This window comes from Armigeres subalbatus, chromosome 1 (assembly GCF_024139115.2).
Source record: "Armigeres subalbatus isolate Guangzhou_Male chromosome 1, GZ_Asu_2, whole genome shotgun sequence".
Classification (NCBI taxonomy): Eukaryota; Metazoa; Arthropoda; class Insecta; order Diptera; family Culicidae; genus Armigeres; species Armigeres subalbatus.
The window spans coordinates 69547554-69569240 of NC_085139.1; the positions used below are offsets into that span (position 1 = coordinate 69547554).

Here is a 21687-nt window from a genome sequence, read left to right on the forward strand (position 1 = left end):
CAAAGGGGTGGGATGGTCATGTAGAAAAGGGGAGGGGTGGTGGGAGGGTTTTGTTCAGAAAACGAACAATTCTGTGTAACTTTCAACTCCCAGGACCGATTTCAACCAAATTTTGTACACATATTCACTACGAGGAGGTAATCATATGGGAGGGATTTGGGAAAGGGGAGGGGTCTGGAGGAGGGGTTTTGTTTAGAAAACGGGCAATTCAAAGTAAATCATGAACCCCTGTACCGATTTCAACCAAATTTGGTACACACATTCTACATCATAAGGAAAAGATAACAAAGGGGATGGGATGGTCATTGGAAAAAGGGGAGGGTATAGGGGAGGTGTTGTCTTTGGAAAACGAGCAACTCAGTGTAACTCCCAACCCCAGGACCGATTTCAATCAAATTTTGTACACATATTCACTATGAGGAGCCGATCGTACGGGAGGGAAATTTGGATAAGGGGGTAGGGGTCTGAAGGGAGGGTATTGTTCAGAAAACGGGCAATTTAGTGTAACTTCTGAACCCCTGTACCGATTTCAACCAAATTTGGTACACACATTTTCTATCCCTAGGAGAAGATAACAAAGGGGGTGAAATGGCCGTTGAGAAAAGAGGAAGGGTAAAGGGAAAGCGGTTGTCTTTAGAAAACGGGCAATTCAGTGTAACTCCTGACCCCCAGGACCAATTCTAAGCAGATTAAATGATTAAATCATTCAACTCTATGATTAAAGATTATGATTAATGAATTATAATTTTTGAAAATGATGACTGATAATGATTAATGATTAAATTCATTTTTGACAATAATTAACGATTATGAATAATAGATGAAAAAACCGTTGGATTATGATTAACGATTACCGATCGTGATTAAATGTTGACACACTATGTGTATGGTTAATGATTAACGATCGATATGATTAATGATTGATGATTATGAATGATCAAATTGCATAGTGATCCATAATCGAGTAACCTTTATTCCAAATTTTAAAAGGTATGATAATTATATGATAATGATTCAAGATTAATAAATAAAAGCAAGGTATGCAATGATCCAATGTTCCAGCATAACTTCTGTACCCCTTGCCCGATTTCAACCAAATTTGGAACAAACATTCTTTTTCTTAAGAAGGCGAAGATGACAGGGATCGATCAACTCAACACTTCATCGAAATCATGGTTTGCCCAGAGAAAAGCAATGATTAAAGTGTTTCCTTCTGGACGGTAAATGTGATCATTTCTTTAAAATAGACGTTTTTCCGGAATAAGGCATCGGTGTATGTTTTTCCTTCTTTAGAAATAGACGTTTGCCCGGAATAAAGCGATTTTGGGTTTGATCCCATTTTCAAAATCAGTCAATGTTTTCAAATGTAATCTACCTTCTTTTAATCAAATGATGAAATATCAATAAGAAAACACAATTATCCTTTTGACCTATTCCAATTCCGATGGTGAAAAAAACTGCGAATTAAACTGGCAACTCCGAGCAAGGCCGGGTACATAAAGCTAGTACCCAATAAATGTGACTTAACTAGTACACTGTTTTTGACAGGTTCAAATATATTACGGGACAAGTTGAGCATCCTTACGGGACGAGAAGGGTCTTGTAGAGAAGGGAATTTTTTCCAATTGAATTGTAGTAGAGCACCAATATAACCCAGCCTAAGTAACATTTTTAGTTTTATAACGGATGTCCTACGAAAGGCGGAAACACGAAAGGCAGAATGAAACGAAGGCTGAACGGTACAAAAGGCTTAAACATGAAAGGCAAAATAACAAATGGGAGAATTACGAAAGGCAGAATTGCAAACGGCCGGCCATTTGATCTGATGGATTAAAATGTTCGCCTAAGTTAAAACAGCGCAATGCAATTCTGCCTTTAGTGATTCTCCTTTCTTTTAAATAAAATATCAAAATGGTCAATTTTTGCGTTACGTAATTTATCTAACAATCACTTATGATCCTGAACTAACCGGAATGCGCAGGATCCTTAACCTTCCGGGACTCGCATGGTCCTGAATCACTCATGAACGACAAGCGTGCTTTTTTCGAGGGTGTTGTACTTTTTACAACGGTGCGAGTCCCGGAAGGTTAAGTGAGTATGAGGATGACCACAGATGACCGGACAATGATATTACCACTTACAAAAGCAATAGACTATCCTTTTTTTCATTATAGGGGAAATGACTGCTTTGACAGGTTTAGTTTATTATTGTCAGGGAGTATTCCAAACAAGACACTTTCACATATATGAACAAAATAATTGATGCGTAATAAGAGGCAATCGGTCATAAACAAAACCCCGTTAGCTAATATAATTAAAACTGTTAAAGAAGTCATTTCCTCAATCAAGAGTTTATTTTCATTCTCACTGATCGATACATCATTTTATCTTCCGAAAATAAACGATCGCAAAAATCGCTAAGCGACTTTAAATGTACATGATGAACTTAATATTGTAGATCCATTAGATTTGAAGAAGCAATACAGTAGAAACGGATGCAAAAAAATGATGTGGTAATTGCGTCGAGTGACGCACGGAAGAAATAAACTACGGAAAAGGGAATTCATTTTAGTTAACTTCGTGCGGGAAGCCAATTCTGAGTATATGGGTTTGAAGTAGATTAACTTTCCTCTAATAATAGGAATATATCTACTATTAAGTTCGATTCACCTGACTGGAAGTTCAAATTACTTAATTTTGAGTTCATGCAAAAACTCAACATTGTCCTCCCGCACCACGCTAACCACCGTTGCATTTCGCATTGTTTTGTGCTTTTAAATGTCTTCCGTGTGCCCTATAGAGGTCAGTTACCAGCATAAACTATTCAACCGATACATTCGTGTCACTCCCAAAATCTAATAATTGACACATCAAAAAATTCTAATGGGACGGAACCATCATGCTTGATAGTACATTCAATATGAGATGAAAATGCTTTAGTGTTTTTGTTGCATTTCTCATAATTTATATTAATTTGGAAACACAATAAAAATGAATACCATTCATGGAATTAAACTAAAAGTAACTAAACACAAATGAGACTGACACGTTTGTACCGACAGAATAAGCTTTGAAGTTACAATAAAATAGACAAAATTCAATAATTAATCAATTAAATAGGTTTAATAGCTGCACGAATGGAATGTTGGGGGGAGTGGAAAATTAAAGTTAAAACAAAATCGCATCATAACAATTGAGGCCACGTGCCACATATTTCCGAAAACATTTTTATTCTCTTATTTTTGAGATTTGGTATTCCCATGAGAAAACCCCAAAGGACACGGGTGGAAAGCCAATAACAATAAATCATTCTACTACGCAGTGTAGTTTCCATGGGGTTTCTGTTTCAGATAATAAATAATTATATCATCATTTTCTGAAAATGATTCTCATTTGGCGATCGGTGTGTGTTAGTTACTTTATAATACTTGCTTGCACGCTCCTTGCCATTCGTTGGAAAGTGTAAAAATTTCCTTACTTTATTTTGTTCTTAAGTTGTGTGTGTATAATTGTGATAGTGGTTGTGTATATTAATGAAAATTACTGATGGGTGGGCAATGTTTCGAACCAGAATTAATACAATTAATTGTTTTCCATATTTTACATCTTGTCATTCGCTTACTGGTTTTTACGAGTTGTAATAAATATCAGTATATTGGTTTCCGTCGACACATTAATATTATTCACTTATTTTAAAACAACTAATTTCCTCATAAAAGACGAACTGCACTAGCTCTTCAGTACATAATGTAGGGTTTCATTATTCTCACTCCTCATATATGCGAAGCTTAGCGATCGGTGGGTAATGATCGAGGTGGATTCGTTGAAATTGATAATGACACCCAAATGAGTATAGATAACTTGAGTCTAACAACCCAGCAATCCTAGGTCCCAAGAACATTGTTTAGAGCCTCACATGACCTACATCAACAGATAATTTGGGCCTGGTGGCCTCACAATTGGATCTCAAACACCGAGCTCAATCGCGTTTGCCACCATAGGCCGATAACAGCTGAAATAAGAAAGTGATGCGGGTAGGCCACAGTTTACGTAGGGGCCGAAACTAAATGAACTATTTGTTTGATAAACTGCATATGTAACATTTTTGGCCAAAATGACGAGCTCGGTGGCTCGGTGGCTATTGGCTACTGCTTTTGCCTTTTAAGCAGGAGGTCGTGGGTTCAATTCCAGGCTCGTCCCTTTCCTACTTTGTATTTCTATCTTAATTCTTTCTGTCTTTCACGTTCTACCAAAACGATTCCTACTGTTATAACCTTCCACACAATCCCAAAACCTCCCGTGGCACCTATGAGAGGTCGTAGAGTTCTCTACATCTTTCTTAAGTAGGTGTACAACAAACCACCATTCCCCTTCCTCAGCATTCGCAAGGACGTGGCCAGGACAGATCTCGACTATTGGAAGGTGCATTGCTTCCGTCTAAGAGATAGTGATTAGTCCCAAATCAATGTCTGTGGTAACGGATGAAAGTGATGCTACTCTCATATAATAGTCGTGGCTTGTACCACGTACCACCTACGAATTTGTGCGAATTGCTTAATTCTATGCTGTGCTATCAGGGGCGACTCGTTCATACGTTCTACCTGTTCATGGAACAGGTAACCGTTTTTAGGTCAGAAGCAAGAAAATAATGTCTTGGCAATTAATTTTAAAATATAAATAATTTACTCAGTAAATTTTTTAAACAAAGCTTCACGTAATATTTCCAATGATTTTAACATCTAAACATCTAAAGAAACAAAATATTTCATAGGCAGATCAAGTTAACGCCACATGCTTGGCGTTCAGTCAAATTGCAGCCAAATGTGTGTTTCTCTGAAAAACCACACCCCATCACATTGAAAGCTTTTGCCAGTCGTACGATCTATAATGAAGAACCAACAGCAGCGCTGCCAGAAGTTTGCGCCATGACAAATGATTTGAAATAATTTCCTCCTTGGTATGCTCACTCGTTCTCCGCGCGCAGAGAACCAGCGTGAGCGTTGCCAGCTTTCTCTGTTTTCTCACATCATCCTCTTTCGCATGCGAAGCAAGCACGTTTAGATGCAAGTTCTGCTATGCGCGCAGGAGTCAAACCCGTTCGACGCGCTGCAAGAACAATCAACGACGCGACGCACCTTCGTTCGGTTAGACTTGATCGTTGTGTCGGGCTGTGCTTTGCCGAAAGGCGCACCGCGCACCCTTTCGCGCCGATGATTGGAAACAGTTTGTTTTTCTTTTTTCTCCTGATGAATATGCAATGCATCAAGAACAATATTAAATTAATGTTTGCGTTCTCAAAAGAGACATTAAATAATGTTTTTTTTTACGAATACTCAAAATAAATCAACATAGAGAAAAAGGTATAGTTTTCACTAAATTTGAAAAATTAAATAACTGGAACACATTTCAGCTGTATTCTCGCAAAAAAATACGAAAAAAAAATGTTTTGCTCGGGAATGTATGAAATACTTTTCTTTTTTTTTTGAGAAACTAGGTTTGCGTCAAAGTGCTATATCAAATTCGTCAAACCGACGTTTGATTTTTTTTACAAAAGCAGATAAGTCGTTTTGAAAATTTTGTCTTGACATGTACACGCACTTTGAAGAGCAATTATAATCCAGGGAGTTGAGTTTGAGTTTTGCGGAAAACTATTGATCTGTATCAAAAAAATCGAAAGATTCGGTGCCATTTTGTTCAAAAACAGTTTTTTTTTGTTGTTTTCTTGAAATTGTGTAAAATGGATATACCTATTACAGTTTCTCAAACAAATTATTCCAATCTGTAAACAAGTATTAGACTGGAACCCAGCTGGATATCGCAAACAAGTACATACGGACACAAATGAAATGGAAGAAAGGTCTTCATCGACAAGCTTTGATACAACTCTTCATTCTCAATCATTTTCCGTTGGGGTTTACGTTTTTTTAACAGCTGTGTAGTAAAACTAGTTAAAATGCTTCATCAGCACCGGTGCATCTGAAATTAATGTTTTTATTTAAAAAAATTGATCATATAAAATGTTTGTAACAGCTTGCAAAAAACACCTTTCACAACGTGCTACATATTGTGAGTGTACATCGGGATGAAGAGTGAGAGATTAGTTCTCTCTGGATTAATCCCTGCTAATAACACAAGATCAAGACAAGAGAAGTAATACAGTTTTGCTTAACGCAAACAATTTATTACCAGACATAAACTATTGCATAAATTATATATCGGATTTGTTCCGATAAAAAGCACTGGGTAAAATTCCTATCGGCGATAAGAACGACGGTTTCAACAAAAACGAACCTCCAATCAACATATTACTATTAAACAACACTACCAATTATATGTCCAATTCGATAAAATAATTGATTCATTTGTATCATATTGTCAAAGGGTGTCGTTATTAAATTGGAAATTGAGGTTAGAGCGGATTTAATATTCGAACCGATAATCTATCTTTGCATTACATGCGATATCAAAAGGCTGTAACTGGGAAATTCATTACCAGCAAAGAATGATAATTATAAAACCTAACTTATCATACTGCTCATGTCATATTTCATACACCTCTCCAAATCAACCCACCTCATGCATAATCCATCGATCCTAGATTCGAAAGAACCCTAAGCCTAAATTTAATTCTAAGCTGCATTTGGAATATATTAATCATCTGTCACTTATCACTGAATATTAACCTATGTCATAATATTAGTAATCAATATAGTATAAATATACTTGTGTTGGAGTCGGCTTACTGCATGACAATATACTAAACATCATTTCCAAACGTACGGGTGGAAATATACGTACTCATCTAACTAAAAAATAAATACAGACAGGAGTACTTACGCTCTCACGCTCGTTACCGTGGTAGTTGCAACGATCCCAACACAGTGGGAATGAATCAGACTTGGAAGTAGTCACTGACGCCGGTGGCTTCCAGCTCGCACACCGACGGCGTTTTCGCTGCACTGATGGCCGGCCCGGCCGAGGGAGTCACCGAGCCGGTATCTTCGGTGGCACCCGGTGTCGCCGAATCCGTCGAAGCCGATTTTGACAGTGAATCATTCGATGAAGGCCCAGCCGTCGATGGCGTTTGGCCCGAGGACGGTTCGTTGTGCAGCCGTTCGTAGGGGTTTTCTTTCACGTTGAGATACTTGACGGATTCGTAGTTCGGATCCGATTCGCTCCCGGTCAGAGATTCGTAGTTGGAAGAAAGTCGACTGTTGCTGTTGTTGGTGACCGTATTGTGCTGCTTGGTGTACCCTATGAGATTATCCGGCGAGCTAGTGCTATCGGTGGAAGGAGTGGTACGTGTTTCCGAGATGCTTGAATAACCGGGCGACGATGTCAGGTTGGATGGTTCAGGAATCGTTGAATAGTTGTTGCTGGAACTTGAAACTATCGAAGACGAATTTATAGCGAGCGGAGCGTTGGTGATGCTTGAGTAAATATCCGAGTCTTCACCTGGATCCAAATTGTTGTTGTTTAGGTTTTGCTTTTTTCGCTTCGTTTCTTCTGTGATACTCGCGTAATCATGGACAACTACGGATTTCTTCTTTTCTGTTATCACACTGTAACCCGGATCATAATCGACCCTTTCTTTTATACTGCTGTAACCCGGTGTACTGTCCGCATCGTCATCCTTTCCGAAATTTAATCGGTTTTTGGCAGATCGCGGATCTCTGATGCTACTGTACCCATCATTGTTCCTCGCCGGTCTTAGAATTTCGTAATTTGGGTCAGAGTCCGACTCGCCGCCTTTTCTGTTGAGCGTTTCATAACCTGGATCATTGCTACTAGGAAGACTTTCGTAGCCAGGTTCACCGTCAGTAGATTTGTCAAGTCCATGGAAGATTTCCAGTGAATTTCTTGATACACTTTGAATGCCCTGCGCCACCGCTAAATTAGTGCTGCGTTTATGAATTTGTGCATAGTCGGCGGATTTCCTAAGCTCTGCCTTACCATTGATGTTGTCACCTGGGATAGTTTCGTAGCCCGGATCGTGTTGTTGCTTATTATGACGGATTTGCTTTTTATCGATGGTTTCGTAGTCGTTGCCACCAGAGCTGAGGGGTTTTTTACTTGGTGATCCATGTACAGACCCACCAGCGCCGTTCAGTTGGATTAGCTCGGGATCCGACAAGAATTGCTCTGCGTCCGCCAGTAGAGCAGTTCCAACGTCTTTTCGCGTTGGTACTGGACTCGAATTTTGAGAGGGTGCTTTTGAAAGTTTGTTCTTTTTCATGACCTGCGAAGAAATGTGGTTTAGATTAGTGAAAACGTTGATCTGGAGCAACAACATTCTGCTGACGTTAGGAGCTTTCTTAAGTAGCTTTCTTCTGAGGAATATCAATCAACCTTATCAGGACACTACAGTAAATGCTTACAGATATCACCAAATTAGTTGATGATAAAACGGTTAAAAATCAATGTTTCAACTTAAGGCTTATGATAAAAAGGATTTGAAACCCGTTAACCGTTGGAATATAAATTGCCGACGCCATGACCTTTTGCCTTTCGAAAACATATTAGCTCACCTTGGCGTACATTCCCTCCAGATCCTTTGAAGGACTCTTCTTCGGTTTGATTGCAGAACCGTTTGGTTGTTGGTGTTGTTGCGTCACGTCATCCTTGGGCCCGGACACATTCTCCCGGGAGCTCTTGTACTCGATAACAGACGCAGCCGAATTCCGCCCGGACTGACCAGTTTGCGTAGAAGTGTTCGAACTGATCGAGGTGAGGTTCGAGTTGCTAAAGAAACTGTTAGTGGATTGATGCTTCAGGTTCTTTGGTGTCGGCGGGAGAGGGGAGTTCGCCTGTCGTTTCTCCGGTTTTGGAGACCCAAGATTTCCCACAGAGCTCGTACAGCTAGAACTACTGGCTTGACGCGAGTGCGCGTATGAAGGATGCGGCTGATGAGTTCTGAGGGTATCCGTCGATGGTGGTTGAGGCTGACACGACGCCTCATCTAACGTTCCGCTGTTGGCACTCAGACGATTGTGAATGTTTGTTGATATTGCATTTGTTGAGGAGTTCATCGGCAATGGCTGCAGTGCGTCTAATGAATCTTCTTGCGGCATTCCAGCTGATGGCCGACTGGATGCCCCGGTGTTGATCTCAACTGAAACGGTCACCATATTGGGAGGCTGGATTTGAGCGTAGGTCTCCGAGCCACTGGTATAAAGGTCGCCCTGGTTATTGGGATCGTCGATAGCAGCGTACATCTCGTCTGAAAAAAAATACATATATTAGCGCACAAAAAAGGAAAACAGGTGAGTAGATTTAATTCTGATACATACCAGAATCGTCTGAGACAGTGGCATAGTGGGAGTCGCCCAATATCTGGCGCCTTTGTGCGGTGGTTTGATTCTGAGATTGAGGTAAGAGATTCGCTAACGGTTCTCGGACGCTAATACTGGTGTAACCTTCTGAAAAAAGTAGAGTTCATTTAAACTACGATAGCTTTAATAGTTGACTTTCTGTACTTGAAGAATCCTGAGAATCACCGCTAAAGTGTTGCTGTGGCTGTTGTACAATAGGAGGAGTCATGTAAGGTAGGTCTTGACTTGCAGAGACCCGCCCAGCAATAGCTGAGGCTGCGGGAATGTCCTGAAATAATGTAGACAGTAGATAGTGATATACACAGCTCAGCTCAAAGATTCGTTCAAATAACATACTATAGTAGAAGCCTCTCGCTCGTCCAGCAAGCTTTGATTGCATTCTCCTCCGGCATTTCCTGCGGCACCGCTAGATAGACCTCGTCGCGAGATAGGACTCAACAGTTCGTCATCTACGGTAACAGCAACTTGCGCCGTTGAACCACTGGTCCCTGGCTGGACGACTTGGGCGTACGGGTGCTCGGTCCTACGAAGCTTATCGTAAGCATGTGGTGGCGATCGGACTCTCGCATATGGTGAACTTATATCATCTGCCTGGCTAATAGAACTGTGTTGCGAAACACTGGCCTGCTTTTTCAAACTAGATGTAGCTGAAATTGAATAAATTCGGTTAGCTGCTATTTAATTTCAACTTTTATCGTAAACTTACGACTTCTACCTTGGGGTAGATCCTGAACTTTATCACCAACCGTTGCGTACAGTTCGGAGTTGTTATCGCCAACCGGCTCTACTACCGGAATATCCGGTAAACTACGATGTGGTGCATTGGAAGCCCTTGAAATATCATTAATCACAATTAGATTAAGAGTTTTTTACGAAGGTTATATCTAAGAAGCAATTTTCGATCAACTTCCCAATACAAAACAAATGCTCTGCATACAGAAACCAACAAACAACCTTTTATTAATAGTTTCCGGTTCGCTGCGATCCGGCTGGTCGGTACCAGAACCGGTTCCAGCGCCACCAGTGTCGCCGCCTGCCGTCGATCCCTGGCTGGTGAGGGTGTCCTCCGGGTTGGTTAGCTTCACCATTCCTTCCAAGCCGAGCAGATCATTTCTGTGGCAATTTGATCAGTGCGTACAAGGTCCGATGGAATGTGTTTCGTGGGTTGAAGTGCAGTTGCATAGTAGTATGTAGAATGAATACAAACGGCACACAAACAGCAAACACACAAATGTGACAATTCACACGATACGTGGGTAAAAGAAAACTAAATTAGTAAATTTACAAACTCAAACTAAACTTGAAAGAGATGATTGATTAGAGGAATTTTAAGGATAAGGATGGTATTGTTGCATAATCGCGATAAGAGCATTTGGCTTTTATCTTCCAAGTACATAGTGGTGGAGCATCGACAAGAATTCTAACAAGGGGAAGTTGGCATATAACTATAATAATGGAGTTAGCCTAGTCACGTAATTTGAGCTGAAATACTTTGAATCTATTGAACTCCGAAAGCACATTATATTCAGTAATATTTCTTTATAGGGATCACATCTAACTTTTTGTGGTAATGATGTCTTGCATTTCAGTATGTATTACGTATTTTACGAAGATATTCCCAGGAATGATATGATATTCCTGTGACATTATAAACATCTACGAAAGCCTGTCCACGGTTAATTTTGGATACTTAAAGCAAAGAAATTTAGGTGTCATGTAAATGGATCGTCTCAGTGGTATGTAAACCGCTTTGGAAGATGGGTGTCCGAAATTTAACGTAGACAGGCCTAAGGAATATTGAATATACTTGAAACTCTTTATATAATACCAGAACTAGCAGAATCCGGTCCCACAGTAGAATCTCAAAATACCTCATGGTATATGAAACTTGATTCTAAACACATTTTAATGAATAAACATATGACAATGAATTTAGCATGCTACTGTTAAACTGTTAGACACTATTAGTAAAAATCGTTAATATAATCAAGACTATTCATCTTAACAAAAAAAAGCTGATTATGTCACCTTTCATTGTTTGGAAATAATTATAAGATGTTTGTGGTGAGAAATTGACGATGATGAAAATAATATTTTAAGCTCTGTTCCGCAGTAGGACAGTCTGTAATAGCGCAGATTCTAATTGAAAAATAGCAAGCAAGTGATAACTAATAGCACATTTCCTTTGTATTGATAGCACGAACAAAACTCTTCTAGCAGCTTGAAGGGTCAGAATGAGCTAAACTAAAGATTATTTTTCTAGATATATGTTCTATAGTTCCATAAACGTAAAAAATCATTGTTATTTATTATTACTATTTCTAATCCATTTTTGCCAAAGTAGAAACTTAATTATATATAAGAAAAACCCAGATTAATCCACCTAGCTGTGATGATGACTTTCTCGTGCATTATAAAATAAATTGGAAAAATCACATTAGGATGGTCAAAACAGCTCTTTATGGGAATAGATCACATTTTTTCGATCATGTTTGGCATTGATTAAAATGCATTGCCACCATTTTAGAAAAAAAAGTTTTTTAACTTTTTTTTTCCAAGGGACAATAATTCCGAAATGCAATGTCCGATCGAGCCAATTTTCAATAGCAAACAATGGGACCGCATACACACAACCAACCCCCCCCCCCCTCCTACACATACCCACACACATACCGGTGAATAGGGGGCAGCAGGGACTATGTCCAAGGGCTCACATGTGGCGAGTGACATTTGGAGCTGCTTCGCGGCAGGGTATTAGTGTGTTGAATTCACACACCCACAGTGAGGGACAAGTGGTGCACGGGGAGTGCCCCTACTTCGGTAGGGTAGCGCGTGGTCTGCATCGGCAGAAGAGCGAATGATCGGCTTGTGCTAAGGAAGGAGTGTCGTAGCGGGAAACCGCAATGGTCACCCAGAGGCATAGCGGAAGTTTGTTTATAGACTACACATGCTTAGGTAGGAGTGTCTTAGCGTAGGTAGTATCTGTAGGCCCAGGCAGTTACAGCCTAACTCCTCGAGACATGGCAGTGGAGTGTCAGAGTGAGCATCCAAGTAAGTCTCAAATGGTGCGAGTGCCTTTGTGAATGTGTACATTAAGTACAGCCTATCCTCCAGAAGTAATGCTGGAAAACTGTCCCGAGGGAAATTAAGGTTGGAGCTTGGCAACTACTAACCCCATGACCAACACTGCATTCAAGTATAACATCTATCACAGCGGCGGCGGAAAAGCAGAGCATGGAGTTGGTTTCGTAGTGATGGGCAAGCAGATGAAGCGAGTGATGCGGTGGAAACCCATTAGCGAACGAATCTGTGTGTTGAGGATACGGGACAAATTCTTCAATTAAAGCCTAATCAACGTTTACGCACCGACAAACGATAAATCCGACGACGTGAAGGACACGTTTTATGAATGTCTTGATAAAGCCTATGGAGAGTGCCCAAAGCATGACGTAAAAATTGTTATCGGAGACGCTAACGCTCAGGTCGGTAGAGAGGACTTTTTCCGTCCCATAATCGGTATGGAGAGCCTTCACTCCGCTACCAATGACAACGGCCTACGGCTAGTAAATTTTGCTGCTGCCAGAGGGATGGCCATCAGTAGCACCTACTTTGCACGAAAGAACATCCGAAAGCACACCTGGAGACACCCAAATGGTGAAACTTGCAACCAGATAGACCATGTTCTGGTGGATGGGCGCCATTTCTCGGATATTATCGATGTGCGGACATTCAGAGGTCCGAACATTGACTCTGATCACTACCTCGTTGTCAGTAAAATAAAAAGATCACAGCGAACGATGCGTTACAATATCCAGCGATTGTCGGCGGAAGGAGTATCGGCTGAGTACCGCCAGAAGCTCGACGAACGGATAAGTGCAATCAACGTTAGCGACAACATCAACGATCTACGGGAGTCGATCCATGGAGCGGTGAGCACAACAGCACGAGAAGTGATAGGCACTGCACAGAGGCGACCCAGGACGGGTTGGTTCGAAATGGAGTGTCAGAGAGTGACAGATGAGAAGAACGTTGCCAGAAGCCGGATGTTGGTGTCGGGTACCCGATCGAATAGAGATCGGTACAAGGAAGCGAGAACAGCCGAAAAACGAACCCACCGCAGGAAGAAAAAAGAGTACGAAGAACAAGTTATTAGTGAGGCACAGGAAAAAATGGAGCAGAACGATATGCGGAGGTTTTATGAGTCAGTCAATGGCGTGCGGAGAAAGACAGCGCCATCTCCCGTCATGTGCAACGACCAACAAGGGAATTTGCTGACAGATAAAACTGAAGTGGCTGCCAGGTGGAAGCAACACTTCGAGACTTTGTTGAATGGAGGAAGTGACGGTGCATTGGTGAACAGAACAAATATTAGCGACGATGGACAAGCTGTGGAGTCACCTACACTAGATGAGGTTAAAAAAGCTGTTAAAGAGCTGAAAAACAATAAGGCTGCGGGGAAGGACCAGCTCCCGGCTGAACTTCTCAAACACGGCAGTGAGCAGCTTTATGAAGTTCTGCACCATATTATGTCGAAAATATGGGAAGACGAGGAAATGCCTGCTAGCTGGTTGGACGGCCTCATTTGCCCTCTCTTTAAGAAAGGGCACAGACTGGAGTGCGCCAATTACCGAGGAATAACCCTCCTTAATTCGGCGTACAAAATTATGTCCCGTATTCTGTTCAACAGGTTGAAACCGCTTGAAGAGTCCTTCGTCGGCGAATACCAAGCAGGTTTTCGTGAGGGTCGATCAACGACAGATCGAATGTTTACCCTGAGACAAATCCTTGATAAATTCCGGGAGTACAACTTGCAGACACATCATCTGTTTATTGATTTCAAGGCGGCGTACGATTCAGTGAATCGGAATGAATTATGGCAAATTATGCTTGAACGTGGTTTTCCGGCGAAACTGATACGGCTGATTTGTATAACGTTGGACGGATCGAAATCAAGTGTAAGGGTTGCGGATGAAATATCGACGTCATTTGTTACCTTAGATGGATTAAAGCAGGGTGATGCACTCTCGAACCTACTGTTCAATATAGCGCTCGAGGGAGCGATTAGGAGAGCTGGTGTGCAAAGAAGCGGTACCATTATCACAAAATCGCATATGCTCCTGGGATTTGCGGACGATATCGATATTATCGGAATTGATCGCCGTGCCGTGCAAGAGGCTTTTGTGCCTTTTAAGAGGGAGACAGCGAGGATTGGACTCACGATCAATACCAGCAAAACGAAGTACATGGTCGCTGGCATTCAACGAATTCAGAATTTGTGTATCTTTGAACATTAGTGACGTGCGATAATGATGTTACCCGCGAGGTGAAAAGGCGTATTGCAGCTGCAAATAGGGCTTATTACGGACTTCGTAACCAGCTTAAGTCCCGTAGTCTGCAAACGAAAACAAAACTCGCGCTGTATACTACTCTGATTCTTCCGGTGGCTTTATACGGCCATGAGACATGGACGTTAAAGGAGGCTGATCGGAGAGCTCTCGGAGTGTTTGAGCGTAAGGTGCTGCGGACAATACTCGGCGGTAAACAGGAGAACGGTATCTGGCGGCGTCGCATGAATCACGAATTGTACCAGGTGTATAAAGGGCTGGGTATTATTAAGCTTATACAACACGGCAGACTACGGTGGGCTGGTCACGTTGTTCGTATGCCGGAAGATCGTCAAGCGAAGATAATATTTAGTAGAGAACCCGGAAGAGGCCGCAGGTTTCGTGGAAGGCCGCGTGTTTACGCGTCCTACCCCCTCATTGATCAGAGACTTGTTCCCCAATTTCAAGACAGTTTTTTGACGTTCAGCATCCGCTGGAATAAGCACTAGAGAGAGAAGAAAAAGTTTCAGTTTGTATGTAACAACCGGAAAATAAACACCTATTATTATACAGTCCACAAGAAAGGAATTTGTCTACCTTATTTGGCCTGCTGCGTTCTGAAATCCGCTCGTAATTTTCGCCGGTTCGAAAGTTTTCGGTCGTTTGTCGTGCGTTCGTACATGGTCCTTCGGAACCGGGTATTTCACGAATTTAGTGGCAAAAATGGATGCTCTTCGAAATCGACGCGACGTGCTTTTCGAGCGGATGAAGTGGGAACAGACAAACGCGCGCATAGTTGGTAGCCGGAATCCTCCGCTCAGTGAAGTGCAAGAGCGATTGCAAAAACTGTCGGAATTCTGCGAGGTTTTCGAAAGGGTTCAAAGTGAAATTGAAGAATCCACACCGGCACTCAGTGAAATATCAACTATTTTTAATCACCGAGTAGAGTTTGACAAATTATACTACGATACAAAAAATTTCTACTTGGCCCTTCTCGGAAATGATGGACTACATGCGAGCAGTGCTGCCAGTTATGATGAACCGAAGGATGATTTGAGAGAAGCAGTCAGATTGTTGGTGGAATCTCAGCGAATGCTTGCTACCACTCAAACAGCGGCATCAACATCGGTGCAACAGTTGGCCAACCAAATGCAAGTCGTATTCCGCCAACCACTCGGAGGTGCATCGTCTGGAGATGTTCCTGTTGAACTAAAACTGCCAACGTTCTCGCTTCCTAAATTTCATGGTGACCGCAAGCAATGGAACTCATTCAAGGACCTTTTCGTAAGTTGTATCCACTCCAAAAATTTGAAGGATTCGGTCAAACTACAATACCTGATGTCCCATCTGGATGGCGAAGCGAAAAAACTAGTGAGTGCATTCAGTATCACGGATGCGAACTACATCGAAGCTTGGGACAAATTAAATGACTATTATGACAAGAAGAAATACATAGTTACGGCACTAGTGAAGGACTTTTTGGAACAGCCGCCAGTTAATGCACCATCTCTCCCTGGGCTACGGAAACTTTTGTCGACTTCCGACGAAGTGGTCAGGCAGCTCAAAGCACTCGGACCAACATATGAGTCTAGAGATCCATGGTTAATACACCTTCTGCTAGATAAGCTTGATCGTGAGACCAGATCGATGTGGGCGCAGAAGGTTGTCGATGTGGACAACCCTACCTTCCCAGATTTTCTAAGCTTTCTTGAACGTAGATGCGATGCAATGGAGACTTGTGCGTCTTTTTCGAAGAAAAACTCTGAAACAACAGTGAAGAAGGAAGCAGAGAAAAGCCTGAAGACCACGTCTTCGAATAAGGTGGTACAAAGTTTCCAAGCCAGTACCCAGCCGTGCTGCCCCGTGTGTTCAGAAGCTCACTCCATTTACCAGTGTGCCAGCTTTAAGGGAATGGCGGCAGACGACCGTCGGGAACTAGCCCAGCGAATCAAGCTTTGCTACAATTGCCTCAAAGCTTCACACTTTTCCAGAGAATGTACATCTGCGATGCTCTGTAAAAACTGCAAACAGAAGCACCATACACTTCTATGTCTGCCGAATATCATCGAGCCACAGGTTACTACCCAGCGTATCGAAACCTCAGTGGCGAGCCAGTCACAAAATGACCTGTCAGTACAATCGGAAAACGATGTTCCGGTGGCATCGTATGCCACGCATCTAGAAACGCACTGTTCTACAAGCTTCGTAAGCCTGTTGCCGACAGCTGTTGTCAAGGTACTGGGAAAAGACAACGTATTCCACAATATACGAGCAATCATCGATTCTGCATCCATGAGTTCGATGATAACTAAACGAGCATTCGAACGATTGGGTCTAAAAAGGCGCAATGCAAACATATTGGTAAGTGGAATATCGCAAGAGACCAGCAAGACAGAAGGAGCAGTTACACTGCAGATTTCATCACGGTTCGACACAACCATCGTCATCGTGGTGGATGCTCTGATTCTAAACCATCTTGTTTCGGATCAACCATGCCAGGATTTTGACATTGACACAAACATACTTGCTGGGAGACGGCTTGCAGATCCTAGTTACAACGAAAGTAGTAACATTGACCTGCTTTTGGGAATAGAAGTGTTTTTTCTTCATTTTGGAGCCAGGCAAGCTGATAGACGCCCAAGGAGTGCCATTGGTTCAAAATTCGATCTTCGGCTACCTAGTGGGTGGAAGATTGAACACTCCATCCCAAAGGGTTCGTAATAATATGGTGACCAACCTTATGAGCGAAATAAACTTGGACCGCACGTTGCGAAGGTTTTGGGAAGTGGAGGAAGTACCACGTACCAAACTGCTAACGGACGATGAGCGACGAGCTGTTGAACATTTCAACTCAACCGTTTCGAGATGCTCGGATGGGCGCTACGTTGTTCGTCTTGCTTTCGACGAGACCAAACCGGAACTAGGTGAGTCCGCTACTGCCGCTATTCGTCGATTTCATGGAATGGAGCGAAAATTCAGTATCGACCAGAATCTCAAGGAGCACTATAAGCAATTCATGAGTGACTATGTAACACTTGGTCATATGGAGAAAGTTCCTCCGCCGGAAATACTCATACCAGCACGAAACTGTTTTTATTTGCCACACCACGGCGTATGGAAAGAAGACAACGCGTCAAGCAAATTACGTGTCGTTTTCGACGCTTCGAGCAAAAGTGCTTCAGGCGTTTCATTGAATGATCGGCTCTTGGTTGGACCTAACGTTAACGAATCTCTTTTCAACGTTTTCTGTCGGTGGCGTACATACCGCATAGCCTTTACTGCCGATATCGAAAAAATGTATAGGCAGGTGTGGACGGATGGCAAGGACAGGAATTATCTTCGTATTGTCTGGCGGGAGAATCCCTCACAACCTTTGGAGCATTACCGTTTACGTACAGTGACATACGGTACTGGGTGCGCAGCATATCAAGCGATTGCAGCATTACGAAAAGCAGCCGATGACAACAAGCAGCAATATCCCATAGCCGCGGAACGAATTCCTAAGAACTTTTATGTTGATGATCTATTTTCTGGAGCGGATTGTATGGAGGATGCCATCAACCTACGAACGGAAATCACTACGGTTCTTGCTTCGGTCGGTTTCAATTTGCGGAAATGGCATAGTAACGTTCCAGCGCTCCTTGGAAATACAGCGACTTGCGATGAACTGTGTCCAGTAAAGTTACCAGAAGAAGACGATACCGTAAAGGCTTTGGGAATACTGTGGATCCCACAAGATGATTTATTTTGCTTTAAAATTTCATTTGACATCGACAGTGTAAATACGAAGCGGCAGCTTCTGTCTGATTCATCAAGGCTGTTTGACCCTTTTGGTTGGATTGCTCCTGTGATAGTGCGAGCAAAAATAATGTTTCAGCATCTTTGGCTGTATGACCTAAAATGGGATGATCCTTTGCCAGCTAATGTTTGTGACGAGTGGATCGAGTTGAAGGAAACGCTGCACAATATTGAAGAGATTCGAATCCCTCGCTGGATTCCTCATAATAATAAATCCTTGGAACTTCATGGATTCGCAGACGCCTCTGAAGCTGCATATGCTGCTGTGGTCTATGCTCGCTCTGTGGATGAAAAAGGAAAGGTTTCGGTAAATATTGTAGCTGCCAAAACTAGAGTGGCACCCATACAGCAAATTACGCTTCCGCGACTCGAATTACTAGCTGCGGAATTACTAGTAGATTTGATGGCAAAGATCATGGATTCATTCTCGCATTTGACAGTCAAGCTTTATGCGTGGACGGATTCTTGTATCGTGCTACAATGGCTCTCATCGCATCCACGGAAATGGAAGACCTTTGTAGCAAACAGGACATCCAAAATTCTAGACATCGTGCCGAGAAGTTGTTGGCGTCATGTTAAATCTACAGAAAACCCTGCTGATTGTGCTTCGCGTGGAGTGTCACCAAATGAGTTAGTTGGCCACGCGCTATGGTGGTCAGGTCCGAGCTGGCTCATAGAAGATGGGCATTCTTGGATGCCAACTGAACCTATGGAGGAAGTATATATTACAGAAGAGGACGCAACCTTTGAGCGGCGAACGAATGTCACTTGTGTTGCAATTAGTACAGAGTCAACACCGAGTCGCATCATCGAAAAAACACTTCTCAACCGCTTCTCTGATTTGAATCGTATACGCCGCACACTGTGTTGGATCAACCGGTTCATAAGTAATGCAAGAACAAAAGACACTGAACGAATACTCGGAGCTATCACTCCCAAAGAATTGGACGCAGCCTGTCTACAGCTTGCCAGAGCAGCTCAGCTTGACAGTTTTGGGCCTGAGCTTAAAGCTTTTGAAAGGAATGCTGATATACCGAGCAACAGTAAGATAAAATCATTGTATCCGTTCGTCGATGCATGCGGTACCCTCCGCGTAGGTGGTCGCCTACAGAACTCAAGTCAAACATACGATTTACGTCACCCTATCATCTTACCAAAGGAACATCGATATACATCACTGCTATTAATGGAAATCCACCTGAACAACCTTCATGCAGGGCCGAATCTAATGATTGCTACCTTGAATCGACGATATTGGATAGTGGGATGTCAAGCAGTCATTCGAGCCTTTATTGATAGTTGTGTGCGATGCTGTAGAATGAAAGCAAGAACTTCTAAGCAACTTATGGGTTGCTTGCCAAGAGTACGTACGATGCCAGCTCGACCATTTGTACATACGGGAGTGGATTATGCAGGGCCAATTCTAGTTCGTTCCACCCAATTGCGAGCATCAAAAACATCGAAGGGCTATGTGGCTGTTTTTGTGTGTTTGTCAACTAAGGCAGTCCATCTAGAGGCAGTGACAGACCTTTCCACTAACGCCTTCATCGCCGCCCTCAAGCGATTTGTTAGCCGACGAGGATTATGCACGGAAATATGGTCGGATCATGGCACTAATTTTGTGGGTGCAGACAGGGAAATAAGAAAGTATTTGCAGTCTTCGGAATTCAACGAGACGGTTAGTCGGTTTCTTGGTGACTTGAAGATCAAATGGACATTCATCACGCCCTCTGCGCCTCATATGGGTGGAATATGGGAAGCTGCAGTGAAAAGCATGAAGAAACATCTGAGGTCAGTGATTGGAAATACAACATTAACATTCGAAGCATTATGTACTGTTCTGGCACAAGTGGAGGCATGCTTGAATTCTAGGCCCTTGTGTCAACTGTCGACATCTATCGACTCATTCGAAGCTCTCACCCCGGGGCACTTTATTATTGGCCAGCCACTGAATCTCCTTCCACAACCCGATGTCAGCAGATCACCAGAAAATCGACTTAAACAGTGGGAACTTATCCAGAAGTATACCGTTGATATATGGAACAGATGGAAAAATGAATACGTAGCCTCTCTTCAGCCTAGGACCAAGTGGCAAACATCGCAGCAAAATTTCAAATCAGGCCAGCTTGTACTAATCAAAAATGAAAATACGCCGCCAGCAGCTTGGGATCTTGCCCGGGTGGTGAACATTCATCCAGACCAATTCGGTATTGTGCGCACGGTAACTCTTCGTCGTGGACAAACAGAATATCAGCGACCAATACATAAGCTGGTATTACTACCGTGTGATTGAGGCAGGTACCTCAAGGCCCGGGAGGATGTTTACGCGTCCTACCCCCTCATTGATCAGAGACTTGTTCCCCAATTTCAAGACAGTTTTTTGACGTTCAGCATCCGCTGGAATAAGCACTAGAGAGAGAAGAAAAAGTTTCAGTTTGTATGTAACAACCGGAAAATAAACACCTATTATTATACAGTCCACAAGAAAGGAATTTGTCTACCTTATTTGGCCTGCTGCGTTCTGAAATCCGCTCGTAATTTTCGCCGGTTCGAAAGTTTTCGGTCGTTTGTCGTGCGTTCGTACACCGCGTACACGATGGCTTTTTGCAATTGAAGAGGACCTGAGGGCAGTCTTGCAAAATGTCGTGACCATCACCAGATGATCAGATATGAAAACAAAAACCACCACGCTTTTAAACGATGTTCTTTACTGACAATCACTGCAAGCGCATCGTGACATGTAGAAGCTGACACGTGAGTACCTTAGGTAAGCGTGACACCCAGATTGACAACCACAAGATGAGAGCCATAAAGAGCATCAGGTTGGTCAGCTGTGAAAAGTGCAGGTGAGCACCGTTATTGATTGATTTTGTTTTAAAAATTAAAACTCGATTTGCAAAAAAAACTCCTTTTTTAATTTGAATGAAATTGTGCCTCACGATAGGTGATTATGTTCCCTACCAACCGTCCATACATCGCAAGCTGGGCACTTTGAAGGAAAAAAAGTTTTTCTAACAACGGGACTTGAACGGTGACACTTTGCAGCACTGCCTGAGGGCGCTCAATGTTCAGGGCGACTGGCAGCGATTGGCCCAGGATCGAGTCCAGTGGAGAAGGATACTCCATTCGGCGTAGGTTCATCGAAGAGCTGTAGCCCATCAAGTATCAAGTAAGATATCGGGTATCGTATCGATAAATTTCATCCGATAATATCGATATTATCGATATTTGCA

The 21687-nt window shown here is 42.5% G+C and overlaps 1 protein-coding gene across 17 annotated transcripts in view; it reads right to left on the minus strand.

Moving 5' to 3' along the window:
- Positions 1 to 3187: 3187 nt before the first annotated feature.
- LOC134226713 (mucin-12) overlaps positions 3188 to 21687 on the minus strand; it is a 31758-nt gene continuing 13258 nt past the window's right edge. For 13 of the 17 annotated variants that reach the window (XM_062707734.1, XM_062707726.1, XM_062707719.1 and 10 more), the window contains exons 3-9: positions 10287 to 10445; positions 10039 to 10163; positions 9669 to 9979; positions 9477 to 9600; positions 9291 to 9419; positions 8529 to 9220; positions 3188 to 8239 (exon numbers count right to left, since the gene is read on the minus strand). In XM_062707734.1, the coding sequence (XP_062563718.1) occupies positions 6893 to 8239; positions 8529 to 9220; positions 9291 to 9419; positions 9477 to 9600; positions 9669 to 9979; positions 10039 to 10163; positions 10287 to 10445 (2887 nt within the window). In that variant the 3' untranslated portion in view covers positions 3188 to 6892. The remainder of the gene's footprint in view (positions 8240 to 8528; positions 9221 to 9290; positions 9420 to 9476; positions 9601 to 9668; positions 9980 to 10038; positions 10164 to 10286; positions 10446 to 21687) is intronic. The other 4 variants (XM_062707781.1, XM_062707774.1, XM_062707793.1 and 1 more) reach the window with 4 other exon arrangements.